This window comes from Thalassophryne amazonica, chromosome 6 (genome assembly GCF_902500255.1).
Source record: "Thalassophryne amazonica chromosome 6, fThaAma1.1, whole genome shotgun sequence".
Taxonomy (NCBI): domain Eukaryota; kingdom Metazoa; phylum Chordata; class Actinopteri; order Batrachoidiformes; family Batrachoididae; genus Thalassophryne; species Thalassophryne amazonica.
The window spans coordinates 54,721,675-54,744,618 of NC_047108.1; the positions used below are offsets into that span (position 1 = coordinate 54,721,675).

The window sequence follows — 22,944 nt, forward strand, 5'->3', positions numbered from 1 at the left end:
AACAGGACTGGTTTCAACCATGACTGGTCATTAATTCCATCCATCTCCAAAATGACTCACAATCCTGGTTATACATGATTGGTTACAGCAACTTCAATACAAAGAGATTGTCCAAGTCTACTCAGGAAAATAATTTATTGGTATTTGGGTTGACGCAAAGATGGGTATAAGAAATAGGACATTTAATTTGACAGATGGGTGGGTGGACGAATGGCAGTGCTGATGAAGGTTGGAGTTTTAGCATTTCTACTGCATTCCTGTGCTGCTTTCTTTTTAACAGACAGTGGAACTTCATATGAAATCCACCAGTCTGAGCTTTCTAAATCAGATTTTGACTTGGGAGAGCCTTGGGACATAACTTAATAAGAGGTTGGATGATGACAAGAGAAAGGAATAAAAAGGCGGCCAGAGTGCGACAGAAAGCCATAAGGAGCTTTGATTTCTACTTGGAGAAACACGCACAACTGCTGATCCTCCCAAAAAAGTAGTAATCAGGACATAGTCTGCTTCAATTCTGAAATCTGACAGGATCAAGGCAAGTTTAGAAGCATGCACTGGTGCTGAGCTTGGCTGCATCCACAACACCACTGGGTCACTTTGGGACCTGGATAACAACCATGCAGGCAGACAACTGGTCCATTCCCACAGCTCCAAAATAAAAAATTATCTGCAGCAGCCAAGTGTAACATAGGTTTCCCCTTGGCCTTCTCCAGCTACTGGGGTCATCAACACTCAGGCACCTGTGTGCTGGATTATGCACAGAGAAACAGGCCACATGTCCAAAATATCGTAGCTGATGCTCCCTCACAATGCAAGTGATACTCCTCATGCTTGTCTCTCTCAGTAACTACTCATTTTATACAAAGTCATTCCAGTGGTACCCAAGGATCCTTCGGGAACACCTCGTACCAAAAGCATGCAGTTGTCATCTTAGGTTACTGGCCAGCAGCAAAGTCTCACAACCACACAGCAAGACAGGCAGCACCAGCACATGAAAGACTTGGACTTTCATTCACCTACAAAGATAATCAGCATCACTAAACACCTCTGTCCAGTGACCTCGTGACTCCACAAGCTCTTCCCAGGCACCTCTCCATCCCAGAGGCTGAGGACCCAGAGACATGTACATACTGTCGAGATAAGTGAATGTCTCTGCAAGTTCAACTCTTTCACCACATACAGATGCACTTCTGATGGCTGTGTCCAGGGAGTCATTAAAAGAATCTTGATCTTGATCCAGGACAATCTCAAACCCAGACGCACTGATTCCTCACTCAGCTTCTCAAGTGATGCAATCAGAGTATCCATTCATTCCACAAAGATCACAACATTGTCTGTGAAGTCAAGGTCAGGAAACCTTTCCTCACCAACGGAAGCATCCGAGTCACTGGTTTCCACAACCCTACCCAACATCCAGTACATGCAGGCATTGAACAGTGCCAGAGCCAGAACACACCCCTGTGTACACCTGTCCCTGTGTTGGCAGGATCAGGTGTACACAAAGTGGCATGGCTGTCACCTTTACAGCCACTTTTGTTTCGACATATTAGGGCATGGATACATGACTATTTTCAAGTCACTGAAAATATCTTGGACATGATTTACAGTAATCATGAAGAAGTACAAACGTTATGGTACTCTAGTTGCAAGATGACAAATACGTAGGGAATCCACCAAAACACTGTAACAACACTGAAGGAATTATAGGCTTCTGTAGCTGTGATTGGAGAAACTATCTCAACACTTGTCTGTTGCACTACCAGTCGCACATTCATGGATGAGTGAAACTTGATGGCTTTGCTTTCTTCCACTGTCACTCAGTTTTTGAGAACAGCCAACCCCAGGCAGAATTCTCAAGTCCAAGATACAGTGACTTGGAAATGTTCATGTTTCCCGTCCCCTGACTTGTCTAAACAAAAACTCACTGTAAAAGTGGTTAGTTGTATGAAAGGTAAGCATTATATTTAGTTTATCCAGTTCATTATGGACTCTGGAAATGGATGGACTTGATATCCAAATGGCTGTAATTCTTAATGGTTTAAGCAATGCGTGTTAAATGCTTTGAATTAAAGCTCCTTGTCCAGTTAATATGTATATTGATAATAACACCATATCCATATTTTTTTCTCTTTCTTCTGATTAATAGAGGAAGTGTGTAAACTTGGCTCCTGTCCAGTCACACATAAATAGCAACAGTATTATATGATAAGTGGGCCATGACCCAAGATAGCATCCTAATGCATCAGTTAGACGTAGCAGTCCCTAAGAGCGCAGTGCATAAATAGACCGGCACCCCACACCGAGATACACGACCATACACATGTTTACCTTCCCATTCATTCAGTCTTCACCTGTGCTGTTGTTTGGCTAACTCAAAACCTCTTCAGTATCGCACTGCATTTGTAAAACTGCAGTTATTTCTAAGAAATGGAAAAAGAAACCCTCAATTCAGTTTTTTGTTTTTTTTTAAGTAAATGCACAGGAATCAAAGATGTACAGTATTTATGTAGGTATGCAGCTGTAGACTGGTTAAAAAAATGAGAAAATGTGCTGCTTGACAATTCAAGAAGCATTTTTGGGGAAAAGCAGGTAAGCCACTTTTTCTGGGGTAGTTTTTCACACTGAACACAAATCTGCGTTCTTACAATTGACTGTTGGAACAGATGTTTGCATCATAAGTTTATTTTGCACCTGGTGACCTTTAACCTTAATTAGGAGTTTAATTAGTTAAATTGTGCAATAAAAAACTATGCCTTCACTGCAAAGGCATAGCTCGTAACACTGGAGTTAATTGTTTTTGGATTATCGATAATGCTTCAGAGGTTTTAAATAAATTTAAAAAGTTAAACAAAAAAGTAGCTACACATTTTGATAGTTTTTGATTTTTCCACCCTGTATACTAACAACCAACATGACCAACTTATATATAGTATCAGTGAACTAGTCAGGGAAGCTTTTAGAATTAGAGGTTCTAAATATATCATTATTAGAAATGATAGCACAACATATTGGTCTAACACTACATCAACACGTTATCATAATATAACTGAGGAAAATATGATTGAGCATAGACAATATCTACACTCAACAAAAATATAAACGCAACACTTTTGGTTTTGCTCCCATTTTGTATGAGATGAACTCAAAAGATCTAAAACTTTTTCCACATACACAATATCACCATTTCCCTCAAATATTGTTCACAAACCAGTCTAAATCTGTGATAGTGAGCACTTCTCCTTTGCTGAGATAATCCATCCCACCTCACAGGTGTGCCATACAAAGATGCTGATTAGACACCATGATTAGTGCACAGGTGTGCCTTAGACTGTCCACAATAAAAGGCCACTCTGAAAGGTGCAGTTTTGTTTTATTGGGGGGGGATACCAGTCAGTATCTGGTGTGACCACCATTTGCCTCATGCAGAGCAACACATCTCCTTCGTATAGAGTTGATCAGGTTGTCAATTGTGGCCTGTGGAATGTTGGTCCACTCCTCTTCAATGGCTGTGTGAAGTTGCTGGATATTGGCAGGAACTGGTACACGCTGTCGTATACGCCGGTCCAGAGCATCCCAAACATGCTCAGTGGGTGACATGTCCGGTGAGTATGCCGGCCATGCAAGAACTGGGACATTTTCAGCTTCCAAGAATTGTGTACAGATCCTTGCAACATGGGGCCGTGCATTATCCTGCTGCAACATGAGGTGATGTTCTTGGATGGCACAACAGTGGGCCTCAGTATCTCGTCACGGTATCTCTGTGCATTCAAAATGCCATCAATAAAATGCACCTGTGTTCTTCGTCCATAACAGACGCCTGCCCATACCATAACCCCACCGCCACCATGGGCCCCCCGATCCGCAACATTGACATCAGAAAACCGCTCACCCACACGACGCCACACACGCTGTCTGCCATCTGCCCTGGACAGTGTGAACCAGGATTCATCCGTGAAGAGAACACCTCTCCAACGTGCCAAACGCCAGCGAATGTGAGCATTTGCCCACTCAAGTCGGTTACAACGATGAACTGGAGTCAGGTCGAGACCCCGATGAGGACGACGAGCATGCAGATGAGCTTCCCTGAGACGGTTTCTGACAGTTTATGCAGAAATTCTTTGGTTATGCAAACCGATTGTTTCAGCAGCTGTCCGAGTGGCTGGTCTCAGACGATCTTGGAGGTGAACATGCTGGATGTGGAGGTCCTGGGGTGGTGTGGTTACACATGGTCTGCAGTTGTGAGGCTGGTTGGATGTACTGCCAAATTCTCTGAAACGCCTTTGGAGACGGCTTATGGTAGAGAAATGAACATTCAATACACGAGCAACAGCTCTGGTTGACATTCCTGCTGTCAGCATGCCAATTGCACGCTCCCTCAAATCTTGCGACATCTGTGGTATTGTGCTGTGTGATAAAACTGCACCTTTCAGAGTGGCCTTTTATTGTGGGCAGTCTAAGGCACACCTGTGCACTAATCATGGTGTCTAATCAGCATCTTGATATGGCCTATCTGTGAGGTGGGATGGATTATCTCAGCAAAGGAGAAGTGCTCACTATCACAGATTTAGACTGGTTTGTGAACAATATTTCAGGGAAATGGTGATATTGTGTATGTGGAAAAAGTTTTAGATCTTTGAGTTCATCTCATACAAAATGGGAGCAAAACCAAAAGTGTTGCGTTTATATTTTTGTTGAGTGTATACAGAGGTTGGCAACAGAATTTTCAAACAAACAATAGGGATACCTATGGGAACAGATTGTGCTGCACTTTTAGCTAACCTTTTCCTTTTTTATTATGAATATAATTTTATGAAAGATAAACTTAAAACTAATACCCAGTCAGCAAAAAGCTTTAATAATACCGTTCCTTACATTGATAATCTACTTACTAAAATAACCCTAATTTTGAGAATGAAATTAAAAATATTTATCCATCAGAATTAGAACTTAAAAAGACTACAGAAAACAATAAAAAAAAAACTCTCATACTTAGATATAGAGTTGAGCATTACAGATAGACAGTTTAGAACAGCCGTTTTCGACAAACGGGATGATTTTATCTTTCATATTCATATTGTAAAATTTCCTTATATGAGTAGTAACATACCGAGTAAACCTACATATGGTGTTTACACCTCTCAGTTGGTCAGAATTGGTTGTATCGGTGATAATTACCAAAGTTTTTCCATTAGACACCATAAACTTACTAGTAGATTAGTAAAACAAGTGTTTCTGTATAACATATTGGTTCTTCAGTTTAAAAGATTTTTTAATACATATCAAGAAATAATATCTAAGTTTGGGGTTCCCATTAAAAAGCATGTAGAAGATGGAATTTTTTTCTACATATATTAGCTAACCATAACCTAAAAATTAGGATAAACGTTAGATAAAACCTATAACATATTATGTCTGACCTTTTGTTTATATAGTTGCACTGCTACAATTGCAGCTTAGCCTATTAGCTATTAATTATCTAATAACCTGCCTCGGCCTCATTCACCTTGTATATATATGCCAGTTTAATGTTTAATGTTTTAAGTGGTTACCAGGCCTACTACTGTTTACGTTAGCTACATAAATGTTCGTTAGCTTACCTGGAATTTATCCCTCTCCGTCATGTTAGTTATAGGCTAACCTGGCCTACATGTTGCTGCAGCCACAAGCCTCGAGCTCTCTTTAGCCGGGAATATTCCACGTTTATATCCTTTCACTAAGGTACTTATTTCATGTCTCCATATACATTTCAACATGCTTTACTTTTTCTTGCCCCCCCCCCCCCTTTTTAATATTATTATATTTATGGAATAATTGGAGGAGTGGGGTACAATTAGTTATACCTAACAGCTAATGTTAGCTTATCTAGCCGGCTGTAGCACCGTTTATCGTAGCATCTAATATAGTTGTTTTTTTTCTGTTTGAATACCCACGTCTTGTTAGCTTGCTAGGTACGGTTGGCTTATTAACGGCTAATTTAGCTCTTCTAACTATAACTAGCTTATGTTCGTTATTTACAATTTTATTTTACATGGTGTAGATTTTTAATGATTCATCAGTTTGTGTTCTTTAAAAGATATCAATATATAGTACCTAAGTTCTTAGGTTTCCATTTGATAGTATATACATTATGCTTTTTATTTACCTATAGTATGCTAGCATAGTTACTTTAGATAGATACCAATTCACGTTACATCATAACTTCTGTTTCTATAATAAAGTACCAGATTTATAGCTTAGCCTACTAACTATACTTTTACTACTAGTCTACATACTAAAATACCTATACTACAATCTTCTCCTGTATTAATATTTAGGTTTTAAAACCTACTCTTGTATATTATATAGTACCATATTTATTGTATATGTTGTTTATTACCCTCATATTTAAATAAGTTATATATATATATATATATATATATATATATATATATACAACCCCTGGCAAAAATTATGGAATCACCGGCCTCAGAGGATGTTCATTCAGTTGTTTAATTTTGTAGAAAAAAAGCAGATCACAGACATGACACAAAACTAAAGTCATTTCAAATGGCAACTTTCTGGCTTTAAGAAACACTATAAGAAATCAAGAAAAAAAGATTGTGGCAGTCAGTAACGGTTACTTTTTTAGACCAAGCAGAGGAAAAAAATATGGAATCACTCAATTCTGAGGAAAAAATTATGGAATCTCCCTGTAAATTTTAATCCCCCAAATTAACACCTGCATCAAATCAGATCTGCTCATTGACATTGACCCTATGCCATGACATTGACCCTATGTGTGTTTTTGCAAGGAATGTTTTTGCAGTTTTTGCTCTATGGCAAGATGCATTATCATCTTGAAAAATGATTTCATCATCCCCAAACATCCTTCCAATTGTCCAAAATATCAACATAAACTTGTGCATTTATTGATGATGTAATGACAGCCATCTCCCCAGTGCCTTTACCTGACATGCAGCCCCATATCATCAATGACTGTGGAAATTTACATGTTCTCTTCAGGCAGTCATCTTTATAAATCTCATTGGAAAGGCACCAAACAAAAGTTCCAGCATCATCACCTTGCCCAATGCAGATTCGAGATTCATCACTGAATATGACTTTCATCCAGTCATCCACAGTCCACAGTTGCTTTTCCTTAGCCCATTGTAACCTTGTTTTTTTCTGTTTAGGTGTTAATGATGCCTTTCGTTTAGCTTTTCTGTATGTAAATCCCATTTCCTTTAGGCGGTTTCTTACAGTTCGGTCACAGACGTTGACTCCAGTTTCCTCCCATTCGTTCCTCATTTGTTTTGTTGTACATTTTCCGATTTTTGAGACATATTGCTTTAAGTTTTCTGTCTTAACACTTTGTCTTCCTTGGTCTACCAGTATGTTTGCCTTTAACAACCTTCCCATGTTGTTTGTATTTGGTCCAGAGTTTAGACACAGCTGACTGTGAACAACCAACATCTTTTGCAACATTGCATGATGATTTACTCTCTTTTAAGAGTTTGATAATCCTCTCCTTTGTTTCAATTGACATCTCTCGTGTTGGAGCCATGATTCATGTCAGTCCACTTGGTGCAACAGCTCTCCAAGGTGTGTTCACTCCTTTTTAGATGCAGACTAACAAGCAGATCTGATATGATGCAGGTGTTAGTTTTGGGGATGAAAATTTACAGGGTGATTCCATAATTTTTTCCTCAGAATTGAGTGATTCCATATTTTTTTCCTCTGCTTGGTCTAAAAAAGTAACCGTTACTGACTGCCACAATCTTTTTTTCTTGATTTCTTATAGTGTTTCTTAAAGCCAGAAAGTTGCCATTTGAAATGACTTTAGTTTTGTGTCATGTCTGTGATCTGCTTTTTTTTCTACAAAATTAAACAAATGAATGAACATCCTCCGAGGCTAGTGATTCCATAATTTTTGCCAGGGGTTGTATATCCCTTTTTCTTGAGCCGCTTGGGTGGGTAGGGAGAGTTCCCATGGGATAAAAAAGCTTTTCAACCTACCATCCCTGGTTCTCAAGACCAGGCACCTAAGTGACTCTACTCTACTCTTTTCTACTCTTCTGTTTTACTCTTCCTTTTTAGATATACCTTAGTATACTTGCATAGTTCCACCTTAGAATTGGAATATAATATATAAGATATACCTACTGAATTTTCATGTAATCTGAAAGTGAAGGAAACAGTCGCTCAAATACAGAGATACGAGGGCTGTCCGTAAAGTATAGGTCCTTTTTATTTTTTTCTAAAACTATATGGATTTCATTCATATGTTTTTACGTCAGACATGCTTGAACCCTCGTGCGCATGCGTGAGTTTTTCCACGCCTGTCGGTGACGTCATTCGCCTGTGAGCACTCCTTGTGGGAGGAGTCGTCCAGCCCCTCGTCGGAATTCCTTTGTCTGAGAAGTTGCTGAGAGACTGGCGCTTTGTTTGATCAAAATTTTTTCTAAACCTGTGAGACACATCGAAGTGGACATGGTTCGAAAAATTAAGCTGGTCTTCAGTGAAAATTTTAACAGCTGATGAGAGATTTTGAGGTGATTCTGTCGCTTTAAGGACTTTTCACGGTGCGAGACGTCGCGCTGTGCTCTCAGGCAGCATCATCAGCCTGTTTCAAGCTTAAAACCTCCACATTTCAGGCTCTATTGATCCAGGACGTCGTGAGAGAACAGAGAAGTTTCAGAAGAAGTCGGTTTCAGCATTTTATCCGGATATTCCACTGTTAAAGGAGATTTTTTTAATGAAAGACGTGCGGACGGGTCCGCGCGTCGGGACGCAGCCGACGCGGTGCGGCAGCACAGGAAAAACACCTCCGTGTTGATAACCATTTGTAAAATCCAGGCGGCTTTTGATGGCTTTCAGTGGAGTGAGTATATGAGAAATTGTTTATCAGCTGGAGATGTTCCAACTTGTCCTCAAGGCTTCCAACAGAGGTGTTTTTCCTGTGGCGGAGCGTCGCGGCGGCTGCGAGCCGACGCTGCAATCCACCTGCACGTCTTTCATTAAAAAAAATCTCCTTTAACAGTGGAATATCCGGATAAAATGCTGAAACCGACTTCTTCTGAAACTTCTCTGTTCTCTCACGACGTCCTGGATCAATAGAGCCTGAAATGTGGAGGTTTTAAGCTTGAAACAGGCTGATGATGCTGCCTGAGAGCACAGCGCGACGTCTCGCACCGTGAAAAGTCCTTAAAGCGACAGAATCACCTCAAAATCTCTCATCAGCTGTTAAAATTTTCACTGAAAACCAGCTTAATTTTTCGAACCATGTCCACTTCGATGTGTCTCACAGGTTTAGAAAAAATTTTGATCAAACAAAGCGCCAGTCTCTCAGCAACTTCTCAGACAAAGGAATTCCGACGAGGGGCTGGACGACTCCTCCCACAAGGAGTGCTCACAGGCGAATGACGTCACCGACAGGCATGGAAAAACTCACGCATGCGCACGAGGGTGCAAGCATGTCTGACGTAAAAACATATGAATGAAATCCATATAGTTTTTGAAAAAAATAAAAAGGACCTATACTTTACGGACAGCCCTCGTATTTACAAAATAACATGATTTTTATTTCACATTTTTCTTTTTTTTTCTCAGATTTTGAAAGCCTGTATGAACCTTATTATACTCGTACAAAATATTGTAAAATAAGTTGTGTATCTTGATTGAAGATGTCAAATAACACTTTTTAAAAAATGTTGAATTTTGCACTCTTGACCTTTGACTCTTAATTAGTGACCTTATTAGGCATTTTATGGCTCATCAAACAGATTTGTGTTCAGTGTGAAAAACTACCCCAGAAAAAAAAATGCTTTGCCTGCTTTTTCTCAAAAATGCTTCTTGAATTCACTTTTCCTAGAAATATAACCAGTCTGTCTGACACACACACACACACACACACACACACACACACACACACACACACACACACACACACACACACACACACACACACACACACACACACACACACCAGTCTTGGCAGCAGCTTTATTCTTTTTTATGGGGATCTATTTAAGGATCTGAACTGGCTTGGACCTGTCAGCTGCACTTGAAGTCAGACATTATGAGGCAGATGCTGAGAACCATAGTGCATCCAGAAAGCATTCATGGTGCTTCACTTTGCCCACATTTTGTTATGTTACACCCTTATTTCAAAATGGATGAAATTCATTATTTCCTCAAAATTCTACACACAACACCCCATAATGGCAATTTGATTTTTGCAACTGTATAAAAAACACACCTTAGGGCCCCTTCACACTCTGTGCGAATTTGGTCCAATTGTGCATTAAGTGCCCATGAAGCAGGAATTGTATGCAAACTGTAATTTTGTAGCTGCTTCCAACGCCTTGTACACATGTTTCTACAACTATTTGCACACAGCAGCTGGTGAAAGACAGAGTGTGCGCTGTGCCAAATGTCAGGTGACACGCACGAACATCTAACACCGCTCGCATGGCACTTACAAAATATTTGGCCATTTGCACTCTTGGCATGGTAACAGTCTGCAGACAATCATTGTTGTACTGGTAGTGAAATTTCTCTAAGTGTCCCACGAGTGTGGCTTTGGTGTGTGTGCTAAAAACTGACAGGAGGTGTGGCTGCCCACTGAAGCAGCTGTAGAGATCTGTCATTCTGGACATCCCAGCTGGACAGTACTGTGTTTGGATGGACATGGACTAACAACTGACCACTGTGACACACGTGTGTATGTTTGCTGTCATCAAGTGGACAAATAAAAACATGTCACTGTGGCTACAGGCTGCAGCGAGCGCACGGTGCGTAGTTGGACAGGCTGCCCCAGGTTGAAATGGACCGTCAGATCATAACACGCAGTGGGCGATCTGACTGTCACGTCACCCACGTGAGCTCTGTTCCACATGACGCAGTGTCCAGTAGCACATCGTCCACAAGAAACACGTGTTGGCAGGACACGCACTAGCAAATGTAGACATGAATGAGACGAGTGAACTGCTTCTCATTCATGGCATTTCATGACTGTGCATCAGTGACCATGGGTCATTTGCAGAGGAACAGATGGATCGTATTTGTAATTGCTCGCTTAATGAGAGGGATTTGATACAATACAATGCAATGTTTTTTATATGGTGCGTCATTTTTATTTTTTTTTAAATACGTCCATGTGCTTCCTGATATGAGGCAGTTTCCAGCACCTGTCACAGGACAGCGATGGTAGCTCACTGGTAAAGTTTCCAACTGGCAATCAGAGCTTTTGGAGGGCACGGGTTTGAATCCTGTGGGTAACATGTATTTTTTTTTTTTTTTTCCAGCTGCAGCTGTTGGCACTGTGTTCCCACGTGCACCAGCATTGTGCATGCCTGCCTGTTGGCGCAATGTTTCGTGGTGCGCATAACTCACGCTGTTTCACTGTATTCTACCAAACGTCACACTATGTGTGAAGGGGCCCTAAGAAATTACAAGTACATAAGTATTCACACCCTTTGCTCAATACTTGGTTGATGCACCTTTTATAGCAATTAAGCCTCAAGTCTTCTCTAGTATGATGCCACAAGCTTGGTGCACCTATCTTTGGGCAGTTTTTCCCATTCCTCTTTGCAGCATCTCTCAAGCTTCATCAGGTTGGTGCACAGCCATTTTCACATCTCGCCAGAGATGTTCAATCAGATTAAGGTCTGGGCTCTGGCTGAGCCACTCAAGGACATTCACAGAGTTGTCCTGAAATCACTTCTTTGATATCTTAGCTGTGTGCTTAGGGTCATTATCCTACTGACAGATGACATATTGTTATCGTAAGTTTATCCTTGCCAAGATGTCGTCACGCTGCCCCCATGTGACCGTGTGATGTCATGTTTTTTTTTTTTGTTTTTTTTGTCCTGAACACGATAAGGTAGTAAATGGACAAGAAGAGCATTTCTTCCATAGTCTGGTGTTTAATAGTACTAAGAGTTAGGATACAAAAAAGGCCCTTTTACCCCATCGCTCAATTTATAAGGGCAGCTAGTTCTAGGAAGAGTCCGGGTGGATCTGAACTTCTTCCATTTATGGATGATGGCGGTCATTGTGCTCATTCGGACCTTCAAAGCAGCAGAAATGTTTCTGTACCCTTCCCCATATTTGTGCCTCGAGGCTACCCTGTCTCAGAGGTCTACAGACAATTCCTTTGACTTCATGCTTGGTTTGTGCTCTGACATGCACTGTCAACTGTGGGACCTTATATGTAGACAGGTGTGTGCCTTTCCAGATCATGTTCAGTCAACTGAATTTAGCACAGGTGGACTCCAGTTAAGCTGTAGAAACATCTCAAGGATGATCAGAGAAATAAATTTAATATATTTTTAATAAATTTGCAAAAATCTCGAAAAAGCTTTTTTCACATGGTCATTTTGGGGTATTGTGTGTAGAATTTTGAGAGGAAAAAAAGAATTTTGTCAATTTGGGAATAAGGCTGTAACATAAAAAATGTGGGAAGAGTGAAGCACTGTGAATACTTTCCAGATGCACTGTATGTTTTTGTACACCCATTGAACCTGTGCAGTATGACATGCTGTATTATAATGCTCAGAGATGTGGAAAAGTAAGCTCCTGGGTTTAGCTGGAATACAGTATATGATGATGCACTTATTTTACTGCATGAGTAGAGGATGAAGTTTAGATGATACCACAGCAGTTGATGGGATGATGACTGTGATAATAATTGTAACAATGTACCGACTGCAATAATAATTACAGCAAACAAAAGGGCACCCATTGACTTCAGAAATTGAGCTTTTTAAATGGAATGATTAAAACAGGCCACGTGCTTGGTGATGGCAGTGAGTTGTTAATATATGGTATGTCAAAATAATGTGTGAATGTTAAAGACTACAATTTTGAATTTCTTGTCTTGCAGCACTGGGAAGTATTTAAGGTGATCACAGAAGTGTTTATTCTTGTGCCTGCACTAGTTGGACTCAAAGGAAACCTTGAGATGACCCTGGCTGCTCGCCTTTCTACAGCTGTAAGATGAACTCTTAAATCTTCTTTTCTCATCTTGTGCTTTCATAGTTTTCACTCCTTATGTTTACTGGATTGTTTTATAACTTAAGAGAATGATTTTCTTTGTTTTTTATTTATTTATTTATTAATTTTCCATCTTATTGTAAGTTTATCAACCATTGTTTTTTTGTTTGTTTGTTTTTTAGTACAGTCTTATGAAAACAATGCTAATAAAATGAGTAAAAGGTTTTTACTCATGGATTGGATCATGTGTGTGTGTGTGTGTGTGTGTGAGAGTGACAGGGAGATATTAATGATAAGTCATGACAACTTGCTTTTCTGTTGTGTTGGGGTGGTGTCACAGAATTCATGTAATTTAGGTGGCCATGTATTAAACTTTAATTAAAAAAAATAATTTAATTTTGTGTGGTGTCTAATTAACTTTCTTCAAAAAATGGTGTGGCTTTATGCTCGACCCTGGGCCCTCAGATGTGCAAATATGGTATTAGAAGTGTCACTGCTCATACTTTTCTCCATCCCCCAAAAAAGGGAGTTTGATCATTTGGTTAATCTGTATTGTGTTTCCCACCTGTCTGATCCAGTGTCCACATGGGTACCTGCCCTGTTAGACGTTGAATTAGTGACATCGCTATTTCCTAACTCTTTATAAATCAGGGCTGTGAAAACTCCGCGGATCGGCGGGATTCCGCGGTAGGGCTGCAGCAAACGATTACTTGGATCATCGCTGAATCTGATGGGGTTTCGACACGATTAATCAACTAATCGGATTAGCGGGGAATTTTTTAAAAATGTGCCAGGGAAACAATTTTTCTCTCCTTCCATCACTTTATTTAACAACAGAACATTATTTGAAAACTTAAAATACTTGAAAATCAACAAATCGTCAAATGTCCCTTGGCTGTTGAAATATAAAATAATAAAGAATAAAACAGTTTATAAGAAAGAACAAAAATAATTATTTTAAATGGCATTGCTTTATCAAAGTGCTGAGTTGCCATAAAACAACATTGAAACATATAAATGTTATAAAATATATGGTGAAAAAAGTGGTATTTTTGTTGCTGCAAATCAGCAATTAGCATAACCAGTTACTGTAGATATTGTCTACAAGGAATTCTATATGCTCAATCATATTTTCCTCAGTTATATTATGATAACGTGTTGATGTAGTGTTAGACCAATATGTTGTGCTATCATTTCTAATAATGATATATTTAGAACCTCTAATTCTAAAAGCTTCCCTGACTAGTTCACTGATACTATATATAAGTTGGTCATGTTGGTTGTTAGTATACAGGGTGGAAAAATCAAAAACTATCAAAATGTGTAGCTACTTTTGTTTTGTTTAACTTTTTAAATTTATTTAAAACCTCTGAAGCATTATCGATAATCCAAAAACAATTAACTTCAGTGTTACGAGCTATGCCTTCGCAGTGAAGGCATAGTTCGTAACACAAGTGAAATGGTTTGACTGACTCACATCCATAAGTAATTTCTAAGCAAGATTATTCTCATTTTTTATTGCACAATTTAACTAATTAAACTCCTAATTAAGGTTAAAGGTCACCAGGTGCAAAATAAACTTATGATGCAAACATCTGTTCCAACAGTCAATTGTAAGAACGCAGATTTGTGTTCAGTGTGAAAAACTACCCCAGAAAAAGTGGCTTACCTGCTTTTCCCCAAAAATGCTTCTTGAATTGTCAAGCAGCACATTTTCTCATTTTTTTAACCAGTCTACAGCTGCATACCTACATAAATACTGTACATCTTTGATTCCTGTGCATTTACTTAAAAAAAAACTGAATTGAGGGTTTCTTTTTCCATATCTTGGACTTGAGAATTCTGCCTGGGGTTGGCTGTTCTCAAAAACTGAGTGACAGTGGAAGAAAGCAAAGCCATCAAGTTTCACTCATCCATGAATGTGCAACTGGTAGTGCAACAGACAAGTGTTGACATTAATCTACACTTTCTTTCATTGAAAAAAGACTGTGGCTTTGAATGAATTTAGGCTACATGAATTTACACAAGAATGTAAATTATTTTTTATTGTAGACTTTTTTTCATGGGAAAAAAGACATTGTGGCTTTGAGTGGCTTTACAGGAATTTACACAAGAATGTGTGGCTTTTTACTATAAGGTATTGATATTTTACCCTGATTTTTAAAATATTCTACAAGCTTTAGCTGTGGTTTTTGAAATACTTTAACAGTCTTTTCAGTCTTCATGAATTTTATGTAGTTTAATTGTTCTGAGTTAATGCATAATTTGGTTTGCAATTAAAAGGAAAATCACTCCAGGTCCTACTTCCATTCTGTTATTTCAACATGATCATTGACAGTGAAAGGTTGAATCTAGGATCATTTAAATATGCACTAATATTGAGATTTGTTCTTCCAGGAGATTTTGAAAATGTATCCGTAGATGAAAATTTAATTTGGTTTCTGGGGCCCCACAAGGTCCTAGACCCCGGCTCCTCAGGGGGTGTGCCCCCTAGACCCCCTGCGAATTTTCCTCGGATTTCACAATTTTCATTTCACAGCCCTGATAAATTTACCATTTATTATAAAGTGTGTTTAAAAAATGATGCTTCTCCCTCAAGATCATTGCAGTGTTTTTGTCTCTGATTTTAGGCCAACACGGGCCAAATGGATGATCCTGTTAAACAATGGAGCATGGTGTGCAGCAACATGGCCCTAATACAGGTAACATTTAAACCCTAAACTCTGGCGAGTTAATGTATGCTTTTACTGATGGCAGTATTGGTAGTCTATATCCACATTTGGAAAGACACAAAATAATAAAGCTGATATTTTATCATAATGATGATGAACAGCACATATGGGGCAGCATAGTCTTGTTTGAGGGTGGGCAGTAAAGGGGTTAAATGAAAGAGCATATGACGCAGTAATCCTACTTCTGGGGACAGCCCCATTATCATTATTCACATGAAATTTCACTAAATCTTACCGACACAACCTCTCCCATTTTCCTTGTCTTCCTTTCTGCACTAGGAACCAAAAGAAAAAAAAAACCTTTGCACTTTTCAGGACTGCTTCAGTGATTGTAGCCACAAACAAAACTGTACACCATCTTTTCGTGTGAAGTGATACTGTGTTTATGTTGCGCAATGGCAGGCTGTCTCCGGAAGCGGTCACATCCTGTGATATCACGCAGGGGTTCAAGTCTCACATTGGTAGCCTGTTGTAGTCTGTAATGGGAATTTTCAGAGGGCATCATGCAGCATGAAATCCAAGACATTCTACAGACTGAGGGGAATCTTGCTTTGCAAGGGAGCTGCACTGTCACCATGGCGCGTAATTGCTCTGCACAAAAAATAAAACTATACCAACAGGATTACCACTTTTATGTTAACTGCATGAGCTATAAAGCGTATGGTAATGTGTTCAGTAAAATAATGGGTTTACTAGCTTCCTGATCATATTGCATGAACTGGAAGTCAACAAAATTTATGAAAAGGTTTTCAGGGAAATATGAGTGAGCAGCACTGGAAGCATAAAGCTGTACAGTGCCACTTTTCATATGATGATCACCCACCGGACCTCCACAAGTGTGACCTTACAAACCATGGTACAGTTCCTAGTGATACTGGACGAAAAGCAAATTGTAACTACAGCCATAACTAGTGCCAATACTGAAAGGGTACTGTTATGGTTGCAAATTTCAATTACAGTTGCTTTGGAAAAGTGTCTTTAGACATATTACATTGACCCGGATTTGGATGATTGAAAAGATTAGCTGATCAATCACATAGTGTTTTAATTACTGTATTTTCCAGAGTATAAGTCACACCCGAGTAGAATTTGCAGTTGTTTAAAAAAAAAAACTCCTCTTGAAAAGGAAAAACCCAAGTATAAATTGCACTGGAGAGTGAACCGCACCTTTTTGTGAACTGCACCAACTTGAACCGGGGCATGAGAGCAGCCAAGCATGCCTATAGACAGAAAATCCTATCACACTTCACCGACACAAAAGAAAGACACAAAGACGCCTGTGGCAAGGCATTCAGTCAGTAACAGACTATAGCCCCCCCCCCCCCCCCCCCCCACCCTGCAAGGACAGCACAGACTTTCTTAACTCACTCAATGTCTTCTTCAGTCATTTTGAAGAAAACAACACCACCACTCCAACAAAAGCCCCTCACTGCTTGGACAGTGCAACACTTCAACTGGACCTGTCTAATTTGCGGAGGTCCCTTGAAAAAGTGAACCCCAGGAAGGCTGCTGGCCCTGACAGTATACCTGGGCGTGTGCTTAGAGACTGTGCTGACTCACTCACAGATGTTCTCACAGATATCTTCAACATCTCTCTGAGCCAAGCCGTCTTACCAGAATGCTTCAAAGCCACCACCATCATACCGCTACCCAAGAAATCTCCAGCAACAACTGTATATGACTACCGGCCCATAGCACTCACTCCCATTATGATGAAGTGCTTTGAAAGGCTGGTCAAGGCTCACATAACATCCAGCCTACCTGCCACTTTTGACCCATTCCAGTTTGCATACCATCCCAAGCGCTCCACTGATGATGCCGTAGCAGCAGCACTTCACCTCAGCCTGGCTCATCTGGAGAACAAAAACAGCTGTGTGCGGATGCTGTTCATTGACTTCAGCTCTGCCTTCAACACAGTCATCCCACAACACCTGGTGAACAAAGTGAGTACTATAGGTATCAGCACCCCACTCTGCAACTGGCTACTGGACATTCTCACCAACAGACCACAGAGTTGGCAAAAACTCCTCACAGACCACCATCATGAACACAGGGGTCCCCCAGGGATGTGTGTTGAGCCCTCTTCTGTTCACCCTGATGACCCATGACTGTTGTGCCAGACACAACTCAAACCACATCATCACGTTTGCAGATGACACAGGAGTAGTGGGCCTCATCAGCAACGATGACAACTCAGCCTACAGAGAAGAAGTACACCATCTCATCAACTGGTGTGACATCAACAACCTGTTCCTCGATGTCAACAAAACAAAGGAAATAACTGTGGACTTTAGGAAGAATCACAAGCCTCACACACCTCTCACCATCAATGGCAGTGCTGTGGAATCAGTGAAAAGCACCAAGTTCCTGGGGGTGCACATCACCGATGACCTGACATGGACAACCAACACCACCTCCCTTGTCAAAAAAGTACAGCAATGCCTCCACTTCCTACGTAGGATGAGGAGAGCCAGTCTTCCCCCTTCAGCACTCACCATCTTCTACAGGGGTGCGATTGAGAGCATCCTCACCAGCAGTCTCTCAGTCTGGTATGGCAGCTGCCATGTTGCTGACCAGAAAGCGCTACAGAGAGTGGTGAGAACAGCAGAGAAGATTACACGTCAACCCAACCATCCATACAGGACCTGTACCCATCCCGCTGCCACAGAAGAAAAGACCCTACCCACCCCTCAAACAAACTGTTTACCCTCCTACCATCTGGCAAGCGCTACAGCAGTATGCGCTGCAGGACTACCAGACTCAGCAACAGCTTTTTCCCACAGGCCATCAGACTGCTAAACTCGCTCCCGAAAGCAAGAGCATAACCCCCCCACACACACACTAGATACCTAAAGACTACTTTTATGTACATTCCTTTGCACAAAAAAAGTTTATAAACTTATTCATCTCTATGCTGCTACTCTGCACTTTTGCCACATTGCACCAATGTTGTAGTCAGTACTATTGCACTCCAGTAACATACCTCAGCTGACTACATTCTGAAACACTGTGACAGTCTTGGAAATGTATGCTCACTTTTGTGTATATGTTGTGTTGATTGTTGTTCTTTTACTGATATTTTATTTGTACTTTACGCTCGTATGTCTTAATGATGTCTCATGTCTAGTTTATATTTAGTTGTATGTCTGATTTAGCCTCACATTTGGAGTTTGAGGAAACGCAATTTCAGTCTTCTGTGTAATGTACTGTTGCATGGCTTGATTGACAATAAAGTTCACTTTGACTTTGACTTTTTTCTATATTATCAGCTATTTAGTATTTTTGTACATTGTTGCAGTGTACTTTTTATTATTAGCATTTATTATTTTATTATTAGTTTATTTAGTTTAGTGGTTTGAGTCCTGAGAAAGTCTGTTTAGAAATATTTATCCATTTTACTCCATTTAAGGCTTATGGGTGGGGGGCTGGAGCCTATCTCATCATTCATAGGACGTGAGGCGGGGTACACCCTGGACAGGATGTTAGCCTGTCCCAGGGCTTCATATAGACAGAAAAATGCATTCATACCTGTGCGCACACACACACACACACACACACACACACACACACACACACACACACACACACACACACACACCGACAGTTAGGCAAATGTGTATTTGATGCACTGTCAATTTTGCAGGTTTTCCCACCTACAAAGGATGGAGAAGTCTGTATTTTTTTTTTTTTGTAGGTACACTTCAGCTATGAGAGACAGAATCTAAAAAAAAAAAAAAAAATCAGAAAATCACACTGTTTGATTTTTAAATGATTAATTTGCATTTTTTTTTTTTTGCATGAAATAAGTATTTGTTCCCCTACCAGCCAGCAAGAATTCTGTCTCTCACAGTTAATTCTTCTTTAAGAAGCCCTCCTATTATGCACTCTTTACCTGTATTAATGGCACCTGTTTGAACTCATTACCTGTATAAAAGACATCTGTCCACACACTCAATCAATCACACTCCAACCTATCCACTGTGTCCAAGCCCAAAGAGCTGTCTAAGGACATCAGGGACAAAATTTTGGCAAACAACCTCCTTCCCTCAGTAAAAGCATTGAAGATGGGTCATGGCTGGGTCTTCCAGCATGACAATGACCTGAAACACACAGTCAGGGCAACTAAGGAGTGGCTCTGTTAGAAGCATTTCAAGGTCCTGGAGTGGCCTAGCTAGTCTCCAGACCTTAACCCAATAGAAAATCTTTGGAGGGAGCTAAAACTCCAAACGTGAAAGATCTGAAGAAGATCTGTATGGAGGCGTGGATCAAAATCCCTACTGCAGTGTGCAAACTTGGTCAAGAACTACAGGAAATGTCTGACCTCTGTAATTGCAAACAAAGGTTTCTGTACCAAATATTAAGGTCTGTTTTTCAATTGGATCAGATACTTATTTCATGCAATAAAATACAAATTAATTATTTAAAAATCATACAATATGATTTTCTGAATTTTTTCTTTTTTTTTTTTTTTTAGATTCTGTCTCACAGTTGAAGTGTACCTATGATAAAAAGAATTACAGACCTCGCCATTCTTTGTAGGTGGGAAAACCTGCAAAATGAACAGTTGATCAGATACTTATTTGCCTCACTGTATGGTTAATTTAAAGTTTCCAGTTCATCTAACATGGATATCTTTGGTTGTGGGAGGAAGCCAGAGCACCCGGAGGGAACCCACGCAAATGGCGAGACCATGCAAACTCCACACATAAAGGCATCGCTGGAGTGACTACACACAGAAAGGCTGCAAAGATTTAGTATTTTTCCTTCTTCTTTCTGAATGTGTGATTTCTCTGTACATACAGTAACAGTCAAAGGTTTAGACACACTTGTCCATTTAGTCACTGGCAGTCAGCCTTACAGTGAGCATGCGTACTGAGCTCCCATTGGGTTCTCATTTGGAGTAACATGACGGAACGACTTGAGCAAAGGTATTGCATCCAATTTTTCCAAAAGCTTGGGATACTGTCATAGAGACTTAGGACAAAATCCCTGATCACCAGACAAGAGTCTAAATGTATTAGCTGTGCTCAGTCATTTAAAATATGTTCTTGAAGGTGACAAGAAAAGTCAGAGAATCAAGGCCCAAAGCAACAGTTTTTATTTTGCTGGCAAACGGAAGCAGCTCATAGAGTCCCCATAAAACAGCAAAACATCAGGACCACTTCGAAAAGACAAAGCCACTTTTATACATTTCAGGTGTCAGTGTCTCCACCCAAAGTGGGTGACCCCAATCTTTACACCAATTAAAACAACTATTAATGACATCATTTATGCAGGTTTGATGAGACCATTTCATGGAAAATCACCAGGCCTGCAAAGTTCATCTCTAGGTCATCAGGCCCTGAGTCATGGAAATTTACCCCTCCTGTAAAACCAGAGTTTTTAATCCAATATTCATTTTCTTCAAAAATTAAATGCTTTGCTCATATTACACCCTTAAATCCAAATTCTGGCCTTATAGTTTCCTTTTGAAAGAAAACATAAATTTTGCACACAACATATGTTCTTCTAAACATCCGTTAACTTTTATCAGAAATGCATAACAAAACCATCTTCTGGCATTTGCATGTCATCATGATAACGTTGTTATTAGCACATCATCTGCCTTTGGCAAAACATTACACAACAATACTTAAAGCCCCTTTCATACCAGGGTCAACGTAGAATTGCATATTGTGGTGTACCATCTACACTGAGTTATGCAGCTCTACGCCAAGTTTAAGCAGCTCTATGCCGAGTTTTTGCTCACTACGCAACAGTATGCTAAGGTCTATGCGAGGAGGACAGGAAAAAGCCCTCCATAGAGGGCTGGACGCAGAAAGCACACAGTTTTTAAGCAATTCTGCACAACACAGCGCTACTGCATGCAAGTGTGCACAACACTGCGCAACTGTACACATCCAAAAACTGAGTGCGTGCATCCAGAGTGAATCAGCTGTCGAACAGGTGCAGCGTGTTTGTGGCTGCATGATCACAGAGCCCGCAGCGCCTCTGTGTGCTTTACAACAGGTGATCTAACTGGTGGACGTATGTGTGCTCAGAACAGGTAATCGAACCGTAACTCATAAATACAGAAACAGCAGGTCTTGGAAAAAAAGAGCAGAGACACAGCGCGCTCTCTCTCTCTCTCTCTCTTGCTCTCTTCAGAATGCTGACAAGAAACAGGATTTTTAAGTATGCTTTTGAGTTTAAATGGCAGTATTGTCTACTTTTTTGGGGGGGACACAAAACCGACTCTGAACTTTGCGATCTGTTTCATGTGTACAGACTTTCATTCACTCACAGAGTAAAGGGGCTTTACCTGTTCATTTCAGTCCGATGCACCTTCACAGTCTGAGGAACACTGTATCCACATGAAGCCTGATTTAGGAAACAAACTTTTAATTCCTTGTTGTGATTGGAAACGTAGTGTTCTAAAATGAGTCCCTCTGTTTTTCTGCTCCAGGTGTGTTTTCTCAGCTGTGTTGTGCTCTGATCACATCTGGTCAGACAGAAGCACTGTGATTTAAACTTCTAAAGCGCCAGTCAACTGTGATCAGGTCTGAACAAACCTCAATAAGCGCTGTGACTCTTTAAACTAAGGCGCCGTTGCTGTCTGAGTGATCATCGGACGACCTGATCGATCAGGTCCTGAAATGCTGTGATAACTTTTAAAATGCCATTTCTGTCGGTGTGGTCAGGGCTGATCACACCTAATTGCGTTCAACTGGCGCTTTAAAATTTTAAATCATCGCAGTGCTTCAGTATTCAGGTCTGATCAGCGGACCTGATCAGAAAGCAACCAGCGCTTTAAAATTTTAAAGTGTCACAGCTTTAAAAGTTTTAAGAGTCACAGCACTCCATTCATTCAAAGCAGCATTTTCCACAGCCAGACTTATCAGCATTCTGTACACAATGAAGATGATCCACAAAGACAAAAAAAAAGTTAAATTACTCTGTTTCTGACCTGTACCACACTGTGCAGTACCGACCTGAACCACTTGGTGGAAACAGGGCTGTCTTCAAGGTGTGACAGCTGCATTAATTTATGCCAGCATTTTTAATAAATGGTTTGACAGGGCCTAAAGCAACCATACGCTGCTATAATCAAGTCTAGGAATGCAACCATGGGCCATTACTCACCAGCCAACACAGGGACTACGCCAAATGTGCACAATTTTCTAGCGTACTCCATACGCATTTTAGTGCAACTTTATGCAAGCCCGGTGTGAAAGGGGATTAAGCAGAAACCATTTGC

General features: G+C 40.3%; 1 protein-coding gene across 3 annotated transcripts in view; it reads left to right on the forward strand.

Annotated features, from left to right (window-relative positions):
• LOC117512205 (solute carrier family 41 member 3) overlaps nt 1-22,944 on the forward strand; it is a 91,543-nt gene that overhangs the window by 13,893 nt on the left and 54,706 nt on the right. For all 3 annotated transcript variants that reach the window (XM_034172194.1, XM_034172195.1, XM_034172196.1), the window contains 2 exons: nt 12,866-12,973; nt 15,606-15,677. In XM_034172194.1, the coding sequence (XP_034028085.1) occupies nt 12,866-12,973; nt 15,606-15,677 (180 nt within the window). The remainder of the gene's footprint in view (nt 1-12,865; nt 12,974-15,605; nt 15,678-22,944) is intronic.